General features: G+C 43.7%; 1 protein-coding gene across 3 annotated transcripts in view; it reads left to right on the top strand.

The window, feature by feature from the left end:
* Window positions 1-22102, top strand: part of RERE (arginine-glutamic acid dipeptide repeats) — a 470948-nt gene that overhangs the window by 395789 nt on the left and 53057 nt on the right. For 2 of the 3 annotated variants that reach the window (XM_025378261.1, XM_025378250.1), the window contains one exon: window positions 4367-4447. In XM_025378261.1, coding sequence (XP_025234046.1) covers window positions 4367-4447 — 81 coding nt within the window. Of the gene's footprint in view, window positions 1-3407; window positions 3612-4366; window positions 4448-22102 lie in introns of those variants that run through there. The other variant, XM_025378272.1, reaches the window with a different exon arrangement.

Here is a 22102-nt window from a genome sequence, read left to right as displayed (position 1 = left end):
ACAAAAAAAAAAAAAAAAAAAAAAAAAAAAAGAAATACCAGTGAGAATCTCGATAGATATTTAGAACCAAAGGAACAGTGGAGATCATATGGGGAGACAATGTATATAGCAGAAAGCCCTAGGACAAAGCTTTGGGGAGACTCCAGCATTTAGAGGTTGAGTAGAGAATTAGGCCAAGTGGTATGAGCAAAACCAGAAGAGTTTGGTGTCATGGAGTCAAGAGGTCAGCTCTATTAGGAGAGTTCAAAATGGACCTGTCTTTCAACAGTCCATTTCCACTGTGACCACCCTAGCCCAGGCCCTCAGCATCTCATTGTTGGTTTCACTTGTCCAGGTGCGGTGACTCACACCTGTAATCTCAACACTTTGGGAGGCCAAAGCAGGAGGATTGCTTGAGGCCAGGAGTTTGAGACCAGCCTGGGCAATATAGCGAGACCTCATTGTTAGTAAATAAATAAATAATTTTTAAAGGAGACAAAAAATATGGTGAGCGTCAACTGCCTAGTGCTATATGGAGGGAGGCACTAGGTGTAAGATGTAATTCTTTAAGAGTTTATGGACTTTTGGGGTCAGCAGGCCTTATACAAATAAACAAATGAGAGAGTAACTGGACATCTGGTTTCATTTGGGAGCAGGAGAGATTTTGAGGTGAACCTGGAGATGCCTTACCCAGATTCTGGAGTTGAGACAGAGGTCCCAGTGTGGGCCAGTTGGCATTACTGGACGTCTGGCTGGAAAGGTGAGCAGGGCCAGGATCCTGGAGGGCCTTGAATTCAGGGCTAAGGAGTGTAAACACTGTCCTGCAGAGACCATCATGCTGTTCTTAGGTAGGGGCTAAGGGCCAGATAAGGTGGGACTCAGGATGAAATCTATGGTTTGGAAAAATTCCTTGGCAGAGACTTTTAAATGGCTGGCTGGGGGAGATGGTTAATAGGCTAGTTATTAGGAAAGAGAGAGAAAGATCTGGCCGGGGACTGCCACTAGCATGGGCAGGAAAGGAGGGCGTTGAAAGACACTTCTTAGGAAGAATACTGAGGACTTGATGATTTGATGTTGGACCCAAGAAGAGGAAAGTACAGAGTCATAGAAAATGGTAACAGAAAATAGTTACCACTGTAGACGCCTGCCTGCATTTTACAGAGTGTGGCAGTGAAGTACGTGGATTTGAGGGGGCTTAGTTTGAATTCTGGCTTTGTCTCTGAGGAGTTGATCTAGTTACCTGTCTGTGCCTCAGCTTCCTTGTCTGTAAAATGGGGATAATAATTGTAAAGATTTCGAATTAATACATATGAGGCTTCTGGCATATAGTAGGTACTTAGTAACTATTGGTTGAATGGATGATGTTCAAAGGATTACATCACAATAAATGGAAGAAACAGGATCTGAATTTGTCCAGCTCTACCACATTACCCTGATGTTCCAGAGTCTGCCTTTCTCACATGTTGCCTCATTATGTAGGCCTCTTTTATTGGACCTACTAGATGTCACTTGGCATCAAGCCCACATTTAGATTGCATGGTCCTGGCGTTCCACAGCCTGGCTCACTCCAGATTGCCCGCTCCAAGTCTGTATAGACTCTGTCTCCCATAACCCACCTCCCGTTCTCCACCTCTGACCTTCGCGGAGGGCCCGGTCACCAAGTCACCTCCCACCTCTGCAGTAGCTGCCCACCCCTCATGATCTGGCTGATGTCACTGCCTTGGTGAAGGCATTCTGAACTACTACAGACTACTGCAGTCTAGCCTTCTTGGGTCCCTTGCTGCACTGATGAGCTGTACCTCACTTCTTTATGCTTGGCCAGATAACATCTCAGAATGTTCTGTAATGACTTCACACATATTTATCTTACCTGCAAAAACGAATCACAGTTCAATAAAGGTCCATGGCAACGTTTGTTATCTTCCTAGACCCCAGCTAGGTGCTCAGTAAATACCTGAATACTTAAAGAATGGATTAAGAAGCAGGAATTCTGATGACTGCTGAGGTGTGGAGTGTGCCAGTAGTTCAGGTCCTCATCTCATACCTGAACTGTGTCACCGGCCTCTTTAACTGGTCTGTCCCTAATCTACACTTAGGCCACACTGCCACTGGCACAGTCCTCATCCACTCTTTTCATGGAAAGCTCCAGCTTCAGCCTCTCTGCCAGCCTACAATTAGTAACTCTTCCATGCAGCCTGAAGGGCTCTCTGCAACCCGATCCTTGCCTGCCTCTTTCGTCTTATCTGCTGGCACTCCATTCTGCACACCCTGTCCTCCTTGCAGTTCCCAGAATGTTCTCTGTGCCTTTTCCTGGCTGACTTCTGCTGGAAGCCCTGCTGGAGCCCACCTGGCAGGCTCACGCTCTTCCTTGTCACTTCCTCTAAGACATCAGCAAGCAGAGTAAGTTGCTTCCTCTTCCTAGCTCCACCCACCACCCTTTGTTCCTCTGCTGCTTTTCTTGCAGGCCCTAGGACTGGTTTGTTTACCTGTCTGCCTTCCTGGGCAGACTGCAGCTCCTTGAGGGCAGGGCCGTCTCTCCCGCGCCGTCTCTCCCGGTGATATGCTGTGTGCACGCAGCGTAGGATGCCTGTTGATCATATAAACGATACTTTTGTCAAGTAACAAAGGTCACTCCTCCTCACGCTAGAGGAGAGCTTGCTGCTTTCTTGTGCCTTGACAGATTTTCCCTTCGAACTGTATGAATTATATTGAAAATTGACAATGATGAGTCATATCTCAGCAAGGGTGAAAATCAAAAACACAAAGCCTCCACTATTGGAATAGGAGGTTGCAGACTGGTCTTAAAGGCTAAGTCTGGCCCTTCACTGAATCCTCCTGGCGGGTCTCAAACACAGGGAGTGGGAGGGACCCTCTGCCCGGTGGGCAGGTGATTTATTGGCTGGGAAGCTTCCGTGGTGATTTAGTTGTGAAGCAGCGCCCGGGGAAGTGCAGGCTAATGCCTGGGCCGGGAGGGAGCGGCTGCCCACAATCGCGGGCCGGAAGGGACCACGGGGGGCGTCGGGGCCAGCCCCCCATTTCGCAGCTGAGGTGGGGCGGGGGCAGAGGGCATGCGGCCGCGGTGCTGCAGACCTCGTCCATCCGGAACGTGGGCTGGAGACCCAGCAGCCTGGGAAGGGCCCCAGCCCCGTGGGCGCCCTATCCCCAAGCTTGCTGCGGTAGGGAGGAAGTTTCTGTGCTTTGCTGCCTTGATGTTCTCCTGTCGGAAGGAGGACACAGATTCCAGCGCTGGCTGCCCTGGAGGCTCCGGCCGTGGAGTGGGGGTCGGGCCGGGGGCGGGGCCGGGGCCGGAGCGCGGGGCCCGGCGGGCGGGCGGGCGGGAGGGCGGCGGCGATCCAGGCCGCCTTTTGCAGCCGCCCGCGGCCGCGCCGGGCTCTGCGCGCCGCGCTCTTGCCTCCTCCCCCGTCGGCGGCGGCCCCAGCCCCGCGCCCCCCGGGCCCCGCGCCGCGCGGCCCCGCCGCGGTCACACGCCGAGCCACCCGCGGCCGCCTCCGCCCTGCGCTTTGTGGAGCCGGAGCCCAGTGACAGGCGGCGGCCTCTTGCTGCCCGAGACCCCGGGCGCTTACCTGTGGCTGCTGGGGTCGGCCGCGAGGGACCAGGCTGGGAGCCCCGAGGTGGGGGCTCGGAGCCAGGAGCTGCCCCCACCGGGGCGGGGAGGAGTGCTCGGGAGGCATGGGACAAAGTGAAAGTCTCCGGGCTGGTGTTGGGGACGAGTCTGAGACTGCTGTGAAAATGGATGGGGGCGGCGAGTGGCGTCTGGAGGGCGGAAGGGGTGCTGGTTATTCTCTGGTGGCTCGGAGTGGCTTTTAATGACGGCCGGCGGGGCCGGCCGGCTGGGTTTCGGGTTCCCGGTGGGCTTCCGCAATACTGGTGCCTTCCGGTGCCTCCTGGCAAATTCTTTGGATTAAGGAAAGCGGCCTTTAACCCCCTAGGGTCTCCTTCTGGAGAAGAGTCACCAGGTTTGGTTCTGTTCCCCCTTTCTGCTCGACACTTCTGGGAAGCTTGGTTCTCCGGTGGGAAAGCAGTTGTGTTTTATTAAAACATGGAGCATATTTATACCTTCGTGCACCAGAATGTGCCTGGTTGCAGAGGGGACAGATTGCTTCTTAGCCTTAGACGCAGGACGTCCTTCTCTTAAACGTGCTGCCCTGCCTGGTGGGTGGGATTGGGGTTCTGATGAAGATAGTTGGGGCCTGCCCTGGCCAGTGGGTCCCAGCTGAGCTGCTGACATGCTCTGCCAACCTCGTCAGTATTCCCTAGCCGAGACTTTTTTTGTGGTTGTTATTTTGCTGATTGTAGATATCTTTGCTTTGCTGACATCCTGTTTTGTTTTTGGTTTTTACATCCCATTTGTTTCTTTTTATCACAGAAACGCTTCGTTAAGGGACTCAGGCAGTACGGGAAGAACTTCTTCAGAATTAGAAAGGAGCTGCTTCCCAATAAGGAAACAGTGAGTACAATTGGACTTTATGTAACTTGATTTTTTCCTCTTTGCTCCTGCTGCCTCTCCACATTTGATCTTATGAAATGGTTTCCTTTAACCCTGCGCTGTGCTCAGACTCAGAGAAATTCTGGCCTCCAGAATTTCTCCGTTTTACTCTCTTGACTTTTTCATTTGAGTTCATGGTTTTAGATAGTAAAGTGACAGATTATGCTTATCTGCCTGAAGAACATAGACTTCTGTTGTAACTCTAAGAACAGAAAGGTCTTTGGGAACAGAGGGTTAGTTGTGGGGGAAGGATTGTTGGAGAGTTAACATCTAATTTTAAACACAGTGGCTGAAATAGGAAATAGCATTTATCACTAGTTTGAATTTGGTAATTGGCAGAAGTCATCAACCACACTAGAGGTTTGTAGCTTATTATACTTTGAGTTCTGTGGAGATTTTTTCCATTTTTAAGTGTGTTTTGAAGAGGAGTTTTAACTCTTTAGTATTCTAGCCCTAAAAGTTTGCACTTTCCACTGGACGGATACACAAGGGGATCTTGTAAATTGCTTAAATGGAGCTTTACGAAAAATTACTTTGTATTTCACAAAGCTGGGGGTCAGAACTGACAAATATGCTCCGTAAACGTGAGGTGGAAGGATTTGCTGAGGAAAATGCAGAGTAAAATCATATGAAGAGAGTGCTGGGAAGTTCATTCTCATTTCCCTGTAGTTGCCTCCCTCCTCATGTCCTTCCTTGGTGGTGTAGAGGCAGATGAAGAGAGAGTCTTTCCTCTGGCTAGGCCACAGGATAGGGCAGATGGGATGGAGTTGGACCAGCCACTGTCCACTCTCTGAGGGTGAAGGGAGGACTCAGTAACGAGAAACACTCTTCAGGACTTTGGGAGAAGTGATCCATGTTTAATCTGCCTAGACATTGAGCTGCTTTTTTAGGGAGTTAGGTGGGAGATGGATGGAAGAATATCTACTATAAAAGTGTGTGGAGAATTTGGGTTTTTTGGCTTAGTTTTTTAAATGGGGTGTTGTTTACTGACTTCTTGTTTAATTCTGTCTTTTTTTAAAAATGAGCTGTTTTTCTGGACACTTTTACTGTATAGCACCTCAAGGACAGTGATAACTCATGGGGAAGAAGGGTTTTGTGATTTCAAGTATAGTCTTGTATATATAAATGGATGGTTTGCATCAGTCAATGACAGTTAAATTTAAGTATTATGCATCTCATATGCTAGGATGGATCATATTGAGAATGGTAAAAAACAGAGAGAGAAACCTGTTTATAAGCATTAAACTAAGATGTATTATGAAGCCAATCTATATAATCAACTTATTTCTTACCCTTCCCAGAACAGGTTAGAGTTATTTAATATGGAATATTGAGATACATATTGTAAGTTTTCTGGGGATTTCAGTGACTTGAAGTTTGATATGATTAAAAATTAAAATGCCTTTGCCCAAGTGTAGGAAGTTTGGTTTGGCTGAGTGAAAAAGAGATCACTGAGTAGATTTCTCTTGATCGCTGGATTGTAGCCTCTCAAGTTCTGTCTGTGCTCCGCTAAAAGTTGCAAACCGTGAAGAATTTGATACAGAAATCTCTTCACAATTATTTAATCTTTCTGTTTCAAAAAATAAACTTATAATTGCAGGATTAAGCATTAAATCTAAAATCTGCCCCATTGGGCATTTGGAAATGCTGGGTAATTTTATATAGTGTTTTATCTCCGTAGTGGAAGCAGATGTGAGTAACCTTTAACCTAAGTAAGCTCTTCTACTCTTTCTTTTTGCTCTTGATTGCCCCTTCTTATTGATGATGTGTGACTCAGTAAATAAATAGCCTTTTTTCTCCTTCAGAGACATTCTTAGTACACCAACCTTTTGAGCTAGTTCTCTGATTGTCTTTTCCACTAGCCTCTTTCCTGAGACCTTTCCCCATCACTCTTCAGCCTTCACAGTTTCCCACCCTGTAGCTCTTCTCCCTTCTCTGGCACCCAGCAGTCTTCCTATTTCCAAAGTCTTCATCAGTCACCATCATTGGAACTAATGAGACAGTTGTTTGCAGCAATGGAGGATTTATTTTGCCTGACATTTGCTAAATATTCATAGTGTCCTTGCTGTCTTTCGCGTTGCACTGGAGGAGTTTGGTAGTAGGGTAAATCTGTAAGTATTATAATGAGCTGGGAGAGGCACTCATCTTGTATTTTCTTATTTTCTCTAGTTATCAACATAGCCAAGCTAATCATTCACAGCCCACAGGGAGGGGAGGGCAGAGGTCATTTTTTACTTTTTGCTGCAGAAGATGAGATTTGCATGTACCAGTGTTGTTGATTCAAAACTTGCTGGGTAGAATTCTTATGGTCATGCCCCTTTTTATAGCAAATTCCTCTAATCTAGGTACTTTTCACATTCTCTCTTTTTTTTTCAAATGAGACAAGATCTAGCTCTCTTGCCCTGGCTGGTCTCAAACTCCTGGGCTCAAGTGATCCTCCCCCGAATAGCTGGGATTACAGGTACGTGCTACCATGCCTGGCTTACATTTTCTTCCGTCTACCAGAATTATTAACTCATTTCTTTGCTGTTCTCAAGTGACTTGAAACTTCAGAAGGGTGTCAGCATCCAAAAGAACATGCCTCATTGGGCATTGGTGCGAGGATCAGCAGACCTGTATTCTATTCTTGGCCTTACTGGTAACTATAGTACTTGATGATCTCTTTTTAACTGTGTAGTCTCCCTTGAGCTGTTCATTGGAAAGCTCAGGTCAAATCTTGACAACACTGGGAAGTTATTTTCTGTAAAACGGTGTTTCTTTGCATGAGAGTTGTGTAGGTGCTGCGGTATTTATAAAATGCCTGTACATCATTACTTGTTGCAGTGCCTGAGAGCAAAATGATGATTCTTGCCTCCTCTGCTACATACTTGCTCTGAGACCTTAGGCAGTTTATTCATCCCCTCTGTCCTTTAATTCCTGTGTTTGTAAAATGGGGTGATAATTCCTATCCTTTTGATTATTTTGAGAATTTAAATGAGATGTTTGTAAAGAGTGCATAAAAATACTTGGAAATGATTATTCTTCCTATCTGCCTTAAATACTACATAAGGTGGTAGCTAAATGCTTTTAAGAGTACAGAATTACTTTCTGCTTGTAAATATACTGAGCCTGTATAAGAAGAAGTTACCTGTTTTTCATTAATCTGTCTTGCCAAAAACTTGGGAGGGCAGCGCCTAGTTAACAACCTCCGTCTTGAAGCTTTGTTGAGACTCTCATTCGTACCAGTTCATTCATGCGGTTATAGCAGAGAAGGGTTCCTGGTGGGCATAGACGTAAACAGCTTCCCTAGCTCTTTTGGTTTCTGGTGTTTATTACACAGGAGCTAAATCTGGCTTTTCTCTGAACACTGCTGCCCACTGAAGGGGGAATAGTGGCTGTGATTGCGGAAAACCCAACTGTTTATAGAGGCTTAGTTGAATGGGTATTACGTGTTAAACTCAGGGTACCCAAGAGAATAACTACAAGTCAAGTCTTTTAGTATCACGGTTGTGCAAATATCCTGTAGTTTATTCTTCTTTTCCCCATTCTCTCTTTCTCTATAACCATTTTCCTCCCCCTCAATATGCTTATAAAGTATATAATTAGTAAGTGAAATGTAGTCAGGAATATGGGTGGAGCATATTAGATTCACCTTGACTGTATACCTCTTCTCCCCCAAGCCACCGTGTGTCATAAACCACATCAGAGTCTTAGGTGTTAGTATATTTGTGTAAGTCACAGAGCGTCCGGTGTCTGAACTTTTGGGAGGACAGTGGATAACTAGGCCTCTTGATTCTGCTTTGAGCCCTGCCACTTATTGTTGGGTAGATGGATGGTACATGACCTTTGATGTTAAGGTAATGCCTGAAAAAATCGGAGGCCTGATAGAGAATCTTAATTACCTAAAGGTGAATCCATGTTATGAATAGCACAAAATCATGGATGATCCAAAAATAATTTTTTGTTTGATTTGTCTATACATTGCAGTTTTCTTCAAAATCGTGAGATAATTATTCAAACGATGGTGACATATCTCTTCTCTGAGGACATGTCTGTTATTTGAACCAAAGACTTTTTGTGTCTGGCACCTGGATGATTGTCCCTTGAATCCTGGCCTTTGTTTATAGCTGTGTCTCCTATTACTTAGACAAATTCAGCTGGCGCTGGATCGGAGTCCAGGAGCACTTCCTCAGTGACCTGCCATTGCTTGTCTCCAACGCAACTAAGATTGGTGAGAAGACAATTTGATCTGCCCTAGCTTGGTAGTAAAGAGGTATTCCCAAAGTGTTAGCCTCTGGAGGGAGATGGAAGGTGAAAGGGGACATGCTTTGGCTGTCTTTCTCATCTCTTTCTTTTTATTTTTGAGCACCTAGCCCAGTAAAGATTAAGTTTTGTGTCATTTGTAATCCCAGTTGGTGGTACATTGATATTTACTATACCAGAAACTCATTTTCATTCACTTCCCATTATCAGAACTAAATTTTGCATATAGTTCAACTTTTTCAACTTCTGGGTAGCCACTGAGCACTGCAATGGGTAGGATATCTATAAAGAGAAGCAAAGTGCCGTCCCGCCCTGCAGGGAGCCAGCGTGACATTTACATGCCTGCCATACTTGGTAGAATGTGCCAAGGGCCCTGGTGGGGGGAGGTTCAGGCCCTACAAAGTGAGCACAGAGGCTCCTAGAAAACTAATTGGAGGAGTGGTGTTTGAACTGGGCTTTGAAGGAAGGATTCATTTTTGACAGGTCCTGGTTGGGAGGGTGGAGGAAAAGCAACTTTCCAGCCGTAGGAAATACTATGAACAAAGGCACGGAGACAGGAAATTGTAAAACGTGCCCAGAAAGTACATGAGCGTGGTTGGAAAGGAGGTTGCATAAGTGGATGCAGTAGAACTTAGGCCCAAATTATAGCTTCAGGGTAGATTTTGGGGGACCTTGAACTCCCTCCAAAGAATGTGTATGGGTGTGTGTGGGGATGGGACCCATCTAAGGCTTTTAAGAAGAGAAGTGAAAACTGTGCTCCCAAAGTGTGTATAGGATGGGACCAAAGAGGAGGCTCTTCTCATAATTTAGTCTTGTAGGAAGACAGAGATGGGGTTAAAAATTGAAAGTTAATGGAAATGGAAGCCTGCCTTTTGCCTTCATTTTCTCTATTGGAAATGTGTCACTGTTTGAATGGGACCAAGGGCCCAGTGAAAGGGCAGCCAGTTTTGACGTTTTTAACTTTAAGTAATGGGATGAAAGGTATTAGAGATTTCAATTTTTAATTTGATAAATAACATGAAAATCAACCACCTTTCTTTCTCAGCCACATTTCTGGGAATGAATTCTATTAAATATGTACATAACTACTGGCCATTAACTGTACTTTTTTCTTCAGGCAAAATATCATTTGCATAGACCATATTCCTGCAGCAGATAATAAATACTATTGAGAAAGGGCTTTAAGACTGAGTAATCAAGATTCTGTTAATATTAAGAGGTTAAAAATGATTCTAGCATTCAATATGAGCTTCCAGCCTGAAGTTTTATTTAACTTCAGATTATAACCTTAGATAAACAATTTTCCTAGCCTCATTAATGCTTAATCTAATGTTACATAACAAAGTATGAACTTCCTTAGTCAGTTGATGCTGCTGAGAATGTGCAAATGTGTCACGGCCACATACCAGTACATTAGAAGATCTCTGTTTTTAAACCTTGTCCCTCTCCTACCTTGTCTATCCTCACTGCTCACAGTGTGCTCCTCAGGCCAGCACTCTCATCACTGTTATTAAAATGGACGATTCTCAGGCCCTGTCCTTGTCTCTTGAGCCAGAATCTGCATTTTAACAGGCTCCCCAGAGGATTCCAAAGTACAGTAAAGTTTAGGAAGCACCGCTATTTACAGTAATGCAGTCTTGCAGAATTCTGTGCCTACGTAGTATATCATTCTTAAAATGATACTGTCTTAATTCTGTTAAAATTGTAAAGTTTCACTATTAGGGCTTGATTTTGTTTTTCTAATTATTACAAAATATTTCAAAACATATAGGAAAGTATCTGGGCTTATTTCCATTGTCATTAATAGGATTTTTTTTTTTTTTTTTTGAGACGGAGTCTCGTCTGTCACCCAGGCTGGAGTGTGCAGAGGTGCAATCTCAGCTCACTGCAACCTCCGCCTCCCGGGCTCACGCCATTCTCCTGCCTCAGCCTCCCGAGTAACTGGGACTACAGGTGCACGCCACCATGCTCAGCTAATTTTTTGTATTTTTTAGTAGAGACGGGGTTTCACCGTGTTAACCAGGATGGTCTCGATCTCCTGACCTCGTGATCCGCCCACCTCAGCCTCCCAAAGTGCTGGGATTACAGGCGTGAGCCACCGCACCCGGCTGCAAGCCAGGACTTCTTAATGTAGTTTTCTTCTCAATTCCCACTCCCATTTTTTCCTAGAAACATGATTGTAACTCCTCTCTTATTTTATACAAAAACTCTTGTTCTTCTCTTTACCTTGTGGCATGCGGTCTTAGTTAGACCTTGCCAGATTCTGTTTCAGTTTCTAATAAGCCTTTTTATGTGTAAGGATGGCCTTCTCTTGTTAACATGAAGTTTACATAGTCTTAAAGATTTAATACCATAGTGTTTTCAGGCATTGCTTTCTTTTACTTGCATTCCTTATATATGAAAAAGAAATGTAAGTTATTTTAGGGGCTGGCAAGATGGGAAAGAGGAAAGACATTTATGTGCCATACTGTTTTTCTTAATAGTTTGTGCTCACATAGATATAAACAGTTGGAATTTTCCATTTGAGGCCAAAGTGATTGCCAGTAGAAACAGGCACTGCATTTTGGCAGTAAGTACTGTGATCCTATAGCTATTCTTGTGCTGAGAGTTTGTTCCCATTAAAATGGAGAAGAGGCGTGAATCTATTAATTGTGATAGTCTGAACTATATGGATATTTGACTGGGCAGTGGTCCAGTTTTAGTGAGGGTAATCTGTGAGAGACTGGCTGATATTCCCATGTGTAAGTGATGTATGTAAGAGACTTTTGGTGCTGATGTTGGAAAGAAAAGGAGGTATTAAAAAATTAGGTGACTTTTTAAACCAAGGGCCTTGGATAGTTGCTGTTCTCAGTGTAAACAGCCTGAACTTGGCATTATCCTACATATGAAAACTAGTGAGAATGGCATGAGAATGCTTTAATTATTTGAAATGTATTACTTCATGTAGAAGTATGTAGGGATCAGTAATTTATTTGCTGTTGGTATTTGCTAACCTGTATTTCTTATGATTTGGCTGTGTCTTGGTTACCTGGATGACTTTTAGATGGAGACATTTATTACTTTTAAGCCTAAATGGTCTCTACCATTTTATTAGTTAGTAAAACAAATGGAAGAATTGAATTGGTCTTTAGAAAGCCTTACAAGTTGTGGTTACTGTGGTTATACTCAGTGGATTTATCCACTTGGAGCTTGTATTTTATATTATAGATTCTTTTTTAGCCTTGTAAGATCTATTCTGACTTTGAAAACTAGCTTGCTGATATTTTAAAAATATATCTATCTAGTCTGTTAGGAAACCGACATTAAAACTAAGTTTCAAAATGTATCTGAAATTATAATCCTTGAATAACTAGTTTGTTTGTAATCTTATTTGAAACTGTACCCTTGAGTAATGCTTAGGAAAATAGAGTAAAAATTAATAGTATTGTTTTGAAAAGTAAAGCAAAACGTTAACCTCAGTCTCAGTCCCAGCTGTTCAATATGGGAAAGGCGTACCCCCACTCCCAGTAAGAATTTTTTTTCCTGTCATGTGTAATTTGAAAACCATTAATTGTGTTAGGTAAATAGGAAAAGCAAACAAGAGAAACTTTCCTTTGGGAAACCAGAATTCCATTAAGCTAAGTTTTCTGAGATGTTTAATTTTTCAATTAAGTTTGAGTATTAATGGCCCATGTTTCTTCCTCCCTACCGCACTTTGGAAATATAATTCTTTGTTCTGCTCAAGTATCTTAAATCCTTCTTCTAAATCCTCTCAATTGTGGCATCGTAATCCCCAGGATTTGACTACTGAAATTTTATTTATGTATGTATGTACGTATGCATGTATGTAGAGACGGAGTCTCCCTCTGTCGCCCAGGCTGGAGTGCAGTGGTATGATCTCAGCTCACTGCAACCTCCACCTCCCGGGTTCAAGCGATTCTCCTGCCTCAGCCTCCCGCGTAGCTGGGACTACAGGCACACACCACCGTGCCCAGCTAAGTTTTGTATTTTAGAGTTTTAGTAGAGACAGGGTTTCACCACGTTGGCCAGGATGGTCTCGTTCTCTTGACCTGTGATTCGCCTGCCTCGGCCTCCCAAAGTGCTGGGATTACAGGCGTGAGCCACTACACCCGGCTGACTTTTGAAATGTCTAAACAATCCCAGTTGACAGAGTTGGGATTTTGGGGGAGCTTTTGGTAACCCCAGGCCTGTGCTGTCTGGATGGGATGTCTGAAGGTAAATAAGGGTGCTTACCTTCATGGCCTCTAGTGAAGGGGCCAGGTGGGCCAGGAGTCTTCTCTGAAAGGTTTCTGAGTTTCCTCATTTCTTTTTTTTTGAGTTGGGAGTTTCACTCTTGTTGCCCAGGCTGCAGTGCAATGGCACAGTCTCAGCTCACTGCAGCCTCCGCCTCCCGGGTTCAAGCGATTCTCCTCCCTCTTCCTCCCGAGTGACTGGGATTACAGGCATGCTCTACCACGCCCGGCTAATTTTGTATTTTTAGTAGAGATGAGGTTTCACCATGTTGTCCAGGCTGGTCTTGAACTCCCAACCTCAGGTTATCCACCCACCTCAGCCTCCCAAAGTGCTGGGATCACAGGCGTGAGCCATGGTGCCCTGCTGAAGCTCCCTCATTTCTAAAGGTCTTGCTGGGCTGCCTCTGCTCCTCCCCTGACTGGTTACTGTTACACAAAGGGCCCATTTCATCTCAGCAGAGTTGGGTTTTGTTTCACCCTTTTAAAATTAAGATTGGCCAGGTACAGTGGCTCATGTCTGTAATCCCAGCACTTTGGGAGGTCAAGATGGGAGGATCACTTGAGCCCAGGAGTTCAAGTCTAACCTAGGTAACATGGTGAAACCCCATCTCGACAAAAAATACAAAACATTAGCCAGGTATGGTGACGCACGCCTGTAGTTACAGCTACTTATTAGACTGAGGTGGGAAGATCACTTGAGCCCAGGAGGTCGAGGCTGCAGTGAGCCGAGATCACACTGCTATGCTCCAGCCTGGGCAACAGAGCGAGACTCTGTCTCAAAAACAGCAACAAACAAACAAAAAAATTAAAATTTATTTTATTTTAGTCTTGTACTTGACTCTGATTCCTCTTTTCCATGCATTTTTATTCTGTACACATGTATGCATGAATGCGTATATGTATTTATATAGAATATAAAGCCTTCTGGGCAGGGACCTCATTTTAATACCTCATTATAGCACCCTTAGAGTCCTGTAACAGGCCCTATTATTTGCTTAAAATGAAATGTGTGTGTGTGTTCACACATGTATAAATGATGGGTTAGAAATACATTGTAACCATAGGTAGATAATTGTTGGTTCTAAGACATGAAAACTCTTCATTATTTTTAAAGAAACATTTTCCTTGTCTTTTGCTCTTCAGTGTGAGCAAAATCTAACAGACTAAAGGAAAAAAAAAAAATCCATCAACAGTCATAGGAAGCTTACAAAGCTGCAGGGATCTGGCACCACCAAAACTTCTCCACCTGCTCTGCTTTGAAATGCTTCTTTTAAGACCAGTTTGAAACCTGGATATCCCAGGCCTTCAACTTTGTGTAATAGACAGAAAACCCTTGTGAACTCTACTGTCCCAGGACAGTGGGACTAGGACTTGGGGTTCACTGTGCCACACTGGTCCTTCCTGTTCTGTTTATTGTGCGCAGTAAATCAGCTCTCATGTTTGAACAGCGGTTCTGTGTTCTAGATTATTTATAAGATTGAAATCCATTGTTTATTTTTCTCAGCAGGTTTATTGAGCCAGTCAAGAATAAAATACTGTCTTAAGCAGTAGAGTAAGCCATTAGCCAATTGCACCTTAGCTTCAAATTAATCCCTAAAGGGTGTGCACATGAACACACACACTTTGCATGTCCCACATATGTGTGTGTACTGGAGGTGAGAGCCAGGGGAGGTGGAGGAGCTTTAGTGGTGCCAGATCTCTGCAGCTTTGTAAGCTTCTTATGACTGTTGACGGATATTTTTTCCTTTAGTCTGTTAGTGAGTCATCATCATATGCCATTTTATTATCTTGAAAACAGTGTGTGGAATTTTTTATCCCGTGTCTTTGCTGTATGAGTGAACCACCACTGAGGCTGTTGGGAGCAATATTAAGTTGGAGACTTTCTTCAGTGACGCTGCGCTTATGTATTTGCAGCTGCTGCCATTGTCGCTTTGTTCCCATGTACAGGAGTTGGGGTTTTGTGATTGTTGTTTGGCAAGAAATATTAATAGTAACTTTTGTGTGTTTGATTATTTTCAGGGCTGGAGCAGCATCTATCCAGCACCTTTGGGACTTGATGATTATTGACTTAGGCACAGGGCTTCTAAGATCAGAACTTGGTTCTTCTTCCCACAAGTGCCCTGTTTTGCAAATGTGCTAATGAGACACATTGAATTAGGTCAGAGGTTTGTGGCCTTAAGTTGTGGAGGGAAGTGTTTTCATTTGGAGAGAATCTGTAATTTGTGGAACAATAGGAAGAATAATTAAGTTCTAAAGGAAACAGGCCCGATGAATCTGGATACATGGCAGATTTCGCAAAGTAAAGCCCAGCCTGTGAACTGGGGGCAAACTCTACATGTTTTGGATAATGTGAGGCTAAAAAGAAAAACCCTAAAACTTTTAAATAAATTTCTAAAAACCAAAATCTTTTAGTATATTTAATTTATTGGCTTAAAACTATAAACATTATAGTTTTAATAATTTTGTAGATCAGGAATTTAGGTGGGACTCAACTGGCCATTTGTTTCCATGCCATGTGTCTAAAGCTCACTCTGTAGTATCACCTAGTAGATGGGTTGACCTGAAAGGTCCAAGATGGCTTCCCTTATGTGTCTGCCACCTTACTGGGGATGGGTGGGAAGCTGGCTCATCTGGGGCTATTAACCAGAATACTGGCATTTGTTCTATCCTCTGGGGTGAATTTGCCCTTCAGAACTTGAAGTTCTAGCAGGGCATGGTAGATGCTCCTACTGTAGTCCCTACTACCTGGGAGGCTGAGGCAGGAGGATATCTTTGAGTCCAGCCTGGGCAACCTAGCAAGACCCCATCTCTTAAAAAAAAAATTTGAAGCCCTTATTTCTTTTGATCATGTAAATCTATCAGGTGACTCAGGAGAAAAGTCCATGTGCCTCTGTCCATTTTATGGCCACCAGATGAGTTAAAGGATGTAATTCTTCTTTATGTAGTCATTTTGTATTTTTATTAAGATGTCCGTGTTTACAAATAGGAATACCCATTTTTCCAGTATATCTTAGACTCATACAAAAGTGTACCATTTTCTTTTGTACAGTACTCTAGTCTAGTTATTATTTCTCCAAATGCTACATACCTTACCGGGCATGTCTATAATAAATACTTACATTTGTTGCAACATTTTTCTGGAAATCTGTTACTTGGGATGTTTAACTAGTTGGGGTGAATGTAAAATGCTCCTAGTTTATTCCTAATACTAGTCAATCATCAAGCATTTACTGAGCTTATTGAGCATGGGGAGAAAATAGGGAGCTGTGGTTGCGCTCCCTGGGATGTCTGACTGGCTGCCACAGTGCATGTTGGAGGGAAACCAAGTGCCGAACAATGTAGTGTGGACATTAAGTAGTAATGGGAGGATGAGGGCTTGGGGAGTCTTGTGCATCCTGGAAGATGTACACTTGGGGCTTCAAGCTCTTTGAAGGGTGGGTGTTTTCAATGTTAAAACTTGTTTGAAATGCCTTGCCGAAGGAAGTGCTTGAAGTAGCTTTCTTGTCTGTTGAGGTATTTCTCACCACCTGAATCTTCTACAGCATTCCTGCAGAGTGGGGACATCTAACCCATTAAATGGAGCCATTGTGGTTTTAAACAGTTCCATTTTTGGGGCCACTTTCCTTTTATTAAGCTGAAATCTGCATCACTTCACCTTCCATACATTGTCCTGATCTCATCCCTGGGAGACTTAGAGAATTATTGCTGTAACATCTTCCTCACAGAGGCTCTTCATGTGGGCCTGTGGAGTTGGCATACCCGCTGGCCGGGCTTCTGGCTACAGGATGCTCAGGCCTCTGCTTCCTGCAACAGCCATTCTGGATGAGGTCTTGTGGACCTTTATCATTCGGCCCTTTGTGAAACTTAATGTCTACAAAGAGAAGAAAGTGGCAACAATGGCCCCAGCTGGTGGCCCCCAGCCAGGGTGGCCCCCCCTCCCCTGCCCAGCCCTCCTTCACCCAGAAGGCAGGCAGGCAGGCATGTGTGTTAACTCAGTGCCTGCTGTGTGTGTACCAGTGCACAGTTCCTAGACTGACATAAAATCACATATACGTTGTGTTTGTTCTGTTGAGTTGAACTTGTCTTCATCCCAGCTGTCATTTCCCACAATGAGAAAGCATTAGTGTTTGGATTTAGTAAACAAAACAAAACAAAAAAAATTGCCTGATTGAATAGTGCATACCCAGACTAACCATTAATTACATGATTTCGACACTTAGAATGTACCTGAGTACAGATTTCCAGTGCCAAAGCACAGCATCATCGTGCATGAAATAGTGGTCTCTGCTCCTGGCAGAGGGACCAGTAGCTTTGCTCGTGTCCCCAGGCCCTCCCCAGGAACTTGTCCATGCTGATAATCTTAGCATCAGTTAATTTCTCAACCCATTCCTACATGTTTTGATAAACTGTGGCTAAAGATTAAGATAGCAACCATTTAGCAGACATATGCCTTCATGTGTGTACTGCTTTTGTTTCAAATCAGCTGTTGAAAGCAAAGCTTTGGTATTTGCTGTCAGTCCAAATTGGACTTTCTGTCTTTCACTGAGCCTTCCCCCACTTCTTTTTTTTTTTTTTTTTTTTGAGATGGAGTCTTGCTCTGTCGCCCAGGCTGGAGTGCAGTGGCCAGATCTCAGCTCACTGCAAGCTCCGCCTCCCGGGTTTACGCCATTCTCCTGCCTCAGCCTCCCGAGTAGCTGGGATTACAGATGCCCGCCACCTCGCCCGGCTAGTTTTTTTGTATTTTTTTTAGTAGAGACGGGGTTTCACCGTGTTCGCCAGGATGGTCTCGATCTCCTGACCTCGTGATCCGCCCGTCTTGGCCTCCCAAAGTGCTGGGATTACAGGCTTGAGCCACCGCGCCCGGCCGCCTTCCCCCACTTCTATTCCTCTCCCCAAAACAGTGCTGCTCACAGGAACTGTATCCCAGCAGAAGTGTGGACAGTTCTGCTTTTCTCTCTGCTGCCTCATGCTGCTGTTAGAACAGGCTAATTCAAGCTAAAGTAGGCAGTATAGCTTTTCATTCTGTTTACTATTGCTGAATAACAGGAGAGCAAGGGCAGAAGATATGGTAGATAGCTCAGCTTTACAACCATTGTCGGGGCTAAACATGAATCCTTAGGAATCCGGTTGGCCATTCCTCTTCTCAAACACTGTACTCCCTCTGCTGGTTTTGAGACAACTGATACTTCCTTAAGAAGTGTGAGGCTCTGCCTTCAAAACGGCACAGTCTCTTTTCTCCAGATCTGCAACTATGTGTGTTGCACACACACAAAGAAGACAGTTCTTTCTGGCTGTGGGGAAATGATTTCAGTTCTTGGGCAAGGATGGCAAGGAATAAATGTAGAAGAAATTCCTTTCTGATACCATTCTCCTACCTCACATCCTACCCCCAAATCATTGCAGGACATTTAGATTTGTTTGGGGACCCCCAAACACAGCGCTCTCTGGCGTTGTATTCACTTCTACTTGTTTTCTTTGACCACCACCACCCCTGCCCCAAGCCCAGCCTCCACCTCCCTGCAGCACTCACGACAGGAGTCATTTTTTATAGCACACATAACCTTTCCACCAAAAGGAAAAAGTGCACTGCTTATAACAAAATGAATCTCTTTTCTGCTTTTATTTTGAAAAGTCCTCCCTGTTTAATGTGGAGGATATTCGTGCTGAAAGCCTGTTCCAAGTAGGCATTTGTGCGTCCCAGAGGAACTTTTGATTTATTTCCTTAACTCTGCCCTCCTTTCTCTGTGGTTCAGAAACGTTTAATGATGTGTGAAGCTCGGAGACTTCAGTGCGAAACAGTAGTCGTTTTAAGAACCCCTCCCACTATATAAAAGGCCTGCCAGTTTCCACATGCTGGGTTTTTGACTCTCTGAAAGGCTGACCTCTTACAAATTTTGGTTGTACAGCAGGGCATCCTGGGTTGGGGCCTTGATAATGCTTTTGTGAAATCTTTTTTCCTCCTCCTCTCGCTCTCTTTGAAAGTTGTAATGAAAATTCCGGGCTCTTGGCCAGCCTGTGGGATGTGATACAGTAGAAATGTTTCTGGTGCCCTTTGTTACTGCTCGGCTTTGATTAGGCTTATTTCCCGTAAGCTTGATTTTGCTAGCCCTGCCCCCACCCGCTTTTTTTTTAATGGCTGAGGAGGTTAACTTAGCCAAGGTTAAGCGTTTTATTATGCAGGCTTCTTCAACCTAGTGGAGTCACTGTGGCCGGGCTTTTGTGGCAGAGAGAGACGAGGGGAAACTATGTTTTCCCTCCGTGTTTGCATTTCTCCCGCCCGAAGGCTGCCTTTTACTTTTAGTGCCAGTCTTCATAGAAGGTAACAAGCTAGGTAAGCTATGTTGGTTTCCCGTTTCTTGACTCAGAATGTTTCAGGAAACCATTGTACAACTTGTCTTGAGATTTTGTTAGTCAAGGTAAAAATCATGGTAGACCTCCCTTTGGGGTTTCTGCCAGGTGGAGGGCGAGGCCTTGAGGGCAGCAGTTAACAGCGACATGCCTTTGATCCTCCCTGTGGTTCTCTGTTTCAAAAGAAAGAAGTGGTTGCAGCTTTAAAAAGGTTTTTAAATGCTGCTTTGACCTTGTATTTATAGCTCTTTCGTCCTTGCAATTAAGAACATTTTATAGACATCAGCTCAGCAGTCATCCCCATAAGTCTATTAGGGCTGCCAGTATCACTCCACATGCACAGGTGGAGAAACTGAGGCACAGTGATACTAAAAATGGCACCCTCACAGGTCTTGTCCAGGTCATGGAGTAGGGATGAATCAAGAACTAGGGCCTTTAGAGGTAGGCTTCCCCCACAGAACCTCTGTGGAAAGTGCTTGCATTTGGGACAAGGTTTGCTTTTTATAGAAAAAAAAAAAAGTGGGATTTTATTATCATAGAAATTCTTTATTCACAGTAGGATTCCTTGGCCAACTTATAAATATATGTGCTTGCTTTGTATCCTAGAGCTGTTGAGATGCGAACTGTCTCATAAGGTAGCAAAGGGCACTGTGATGGAAGCTTCTGTTTGATCGGTGTCCTGGAATCTGCTCCGTCCCCTTCTCTGGGCAGAAATGTGGTCCTGCTTCCTTCTGGGTTTAGGTCCTGGGAGCCTGTCACAATTCTGTCACACAAAAAGAGAATTCTGTAATGACCATCACAGCTGTATCATTTCAAGGTTCTATGCTAAAAATGTGCAGATCACCAAACAGTTGGCCACTAAGAGAACCTGTACCACAGAGGGTTTCCTAATGCGAATGCCCGCCCCAAACCCTGCAGACAGCACTTTCTGGACTTTATCCTGTGTGTTCATTAACTTTCCACTGATTTAACAGTTCTAACCAGAGTTATTCTTGATCTTTGATGAAGTGGATTTTTGAAACTTGGGTGTTGTGTTGTGGAGATGATGCAGGGCCCTGTAGCACATTTGTGGCAGGGTTCTTTTCACTCTTCCCACAAAGTTGTATGAACTCGGACTTTTACCTGGGCTGAAAATACGGTCTACAATTATGTATGTATGTAATACTTCTTAGATTTTTTAAGATTGTAACTGGACTAAATGGAATTCTCAATTTTCAACCTGTTCTAGTTATTCTGAACTATTCTCCCTCTCACAAAAACACATGCAGATACACAGAAATTTATTTTGTGTGTAACACTTGACTTTCAAAAAGTTTGGGTTATTCTATGCATAATTTTTTAAAAAACCATTTGGTTTAAAATAATTTCAAACTTCAAGAATTTGCAAGAAGAGTATACAGCATTCCCATATATTCTTTACCCAGATTCTCCAAATATTAACATCTTAACACATTATTTAACCCTCCTTTTGTGTGTGTGTGTGTGTGTGTGGTTTTTTCCCCCACATGAACCATTTGAGAGTAAGTTTCAGACCTGTTGCCCCTTTATTCCTAAAAATGCGCCTTAAAAAATAAAAAAGTTGCAGTACTGCCTTTTTCTCCTTAAAATATTAATCTGACTGGGGACAGTGTCACGCCTATAATCCTAGCACTTCTGGAGGCCAAGGAGGGAGGATTGCTTGAGTCCAGGAGTTCGAGACCAGTCTGGGCAACATCGTGAGTCCCTGTCTCTACAAAAAAATAAAAATAAAAAAATTAGCCAGGTATAGTGCCACGCACCTGTAGTCATTTGAACCCAGGAGGTCAAGGCTGTAGTGAGCTGTGGTCACACCACTGCACTCCAGCCTGGGAAACAGTGAGACCCTGTCTCAGTTTTAAAAAAATATGAATCTGGTAGATTGACTCACTTAGAATCCTACTACTACAGTTAAAAATCATGATACACTTAAGTTTGGCTTTGTAGTTGTTAGGGGGAGAGGGAAGGGGTGTGTTTTTAGTAATTTTTTTCCCCCTTGAAAACGCAGAAGAATATACAGTAGGAAATTAAAATCAGGCCGGCCGTGGTGGCTCACACCTGTAATCCCAGCACTTTGGGAGGCTGAGGCGTGCAGATCATGAGGTCGGGAGATTGAGACCATCCTGGCCAACATGGTGAAACTCAGTCTCTACTAAAAACACAAAAATTAGCTGGGCGTGGTGGCGCGTGCCTGTAATCCCAGCTACTCGGGAGGCTGAGGCAGGAGAATCGCTCGAACCAGGGAGACGGAGGTTGCAGTGAGCCAAGATCGCGCCACCGCACTGTACAGCCTGGCAACAGAGTGAGACTCCGTCTCAAAAAAGAAAAAGAAAAGTCAGTAATTACATTCCATCACTAAGAGATGACCACTAATTAACAATTTGACCCATATTCTTCAGACTGTTTCTAGGCATTTATCAATAAATATTTTAAACAGAAATGGCCTCATTCTGTTCTATAACCGAATTTTTTATTTTATTTTTATTTTATAACTGTTTAAAACTTACCTATATTGATCTTTTGCTTAAAGCATGTATCTGTGGAGTCATTTTTGATGGTTACGTTTTAAAAGACATCATAATGTTATTAACCAACTTCTAGTTTTGAACATTTGTTTTCCTTCCCGGGGTATTTTGTGGGGAGCGGTTACTGCTGCAAAAAAAAAATTCTTAATAAGTGACTTTGTTTTATTTTGGGGCAGTTATTTCCTTAAGATTCATTCCTAGAAATATTTATTGGAAGTAGTATGTGCATTTTTTTTTTTTTTTTTTTTTTTTTT

This window comes from Theropithecus gelada, chromosome 1 (assembly GCF_003255815.1).
Source record: "Theropithecus gelada isolate Dixy chromosome 1, Tgel_1.0, whole genome shotgun sequence".
NCBI lineage: Eukaryota > Metazoa > Chordata > Mammalia > Primates > Cercopithecidae > Theropithecus > Theropithecus gelada.
Note: the sequence above shows the minus strand (reverse complement) of the source record. Positions and strands in the feature narration are given on the sequence as shown.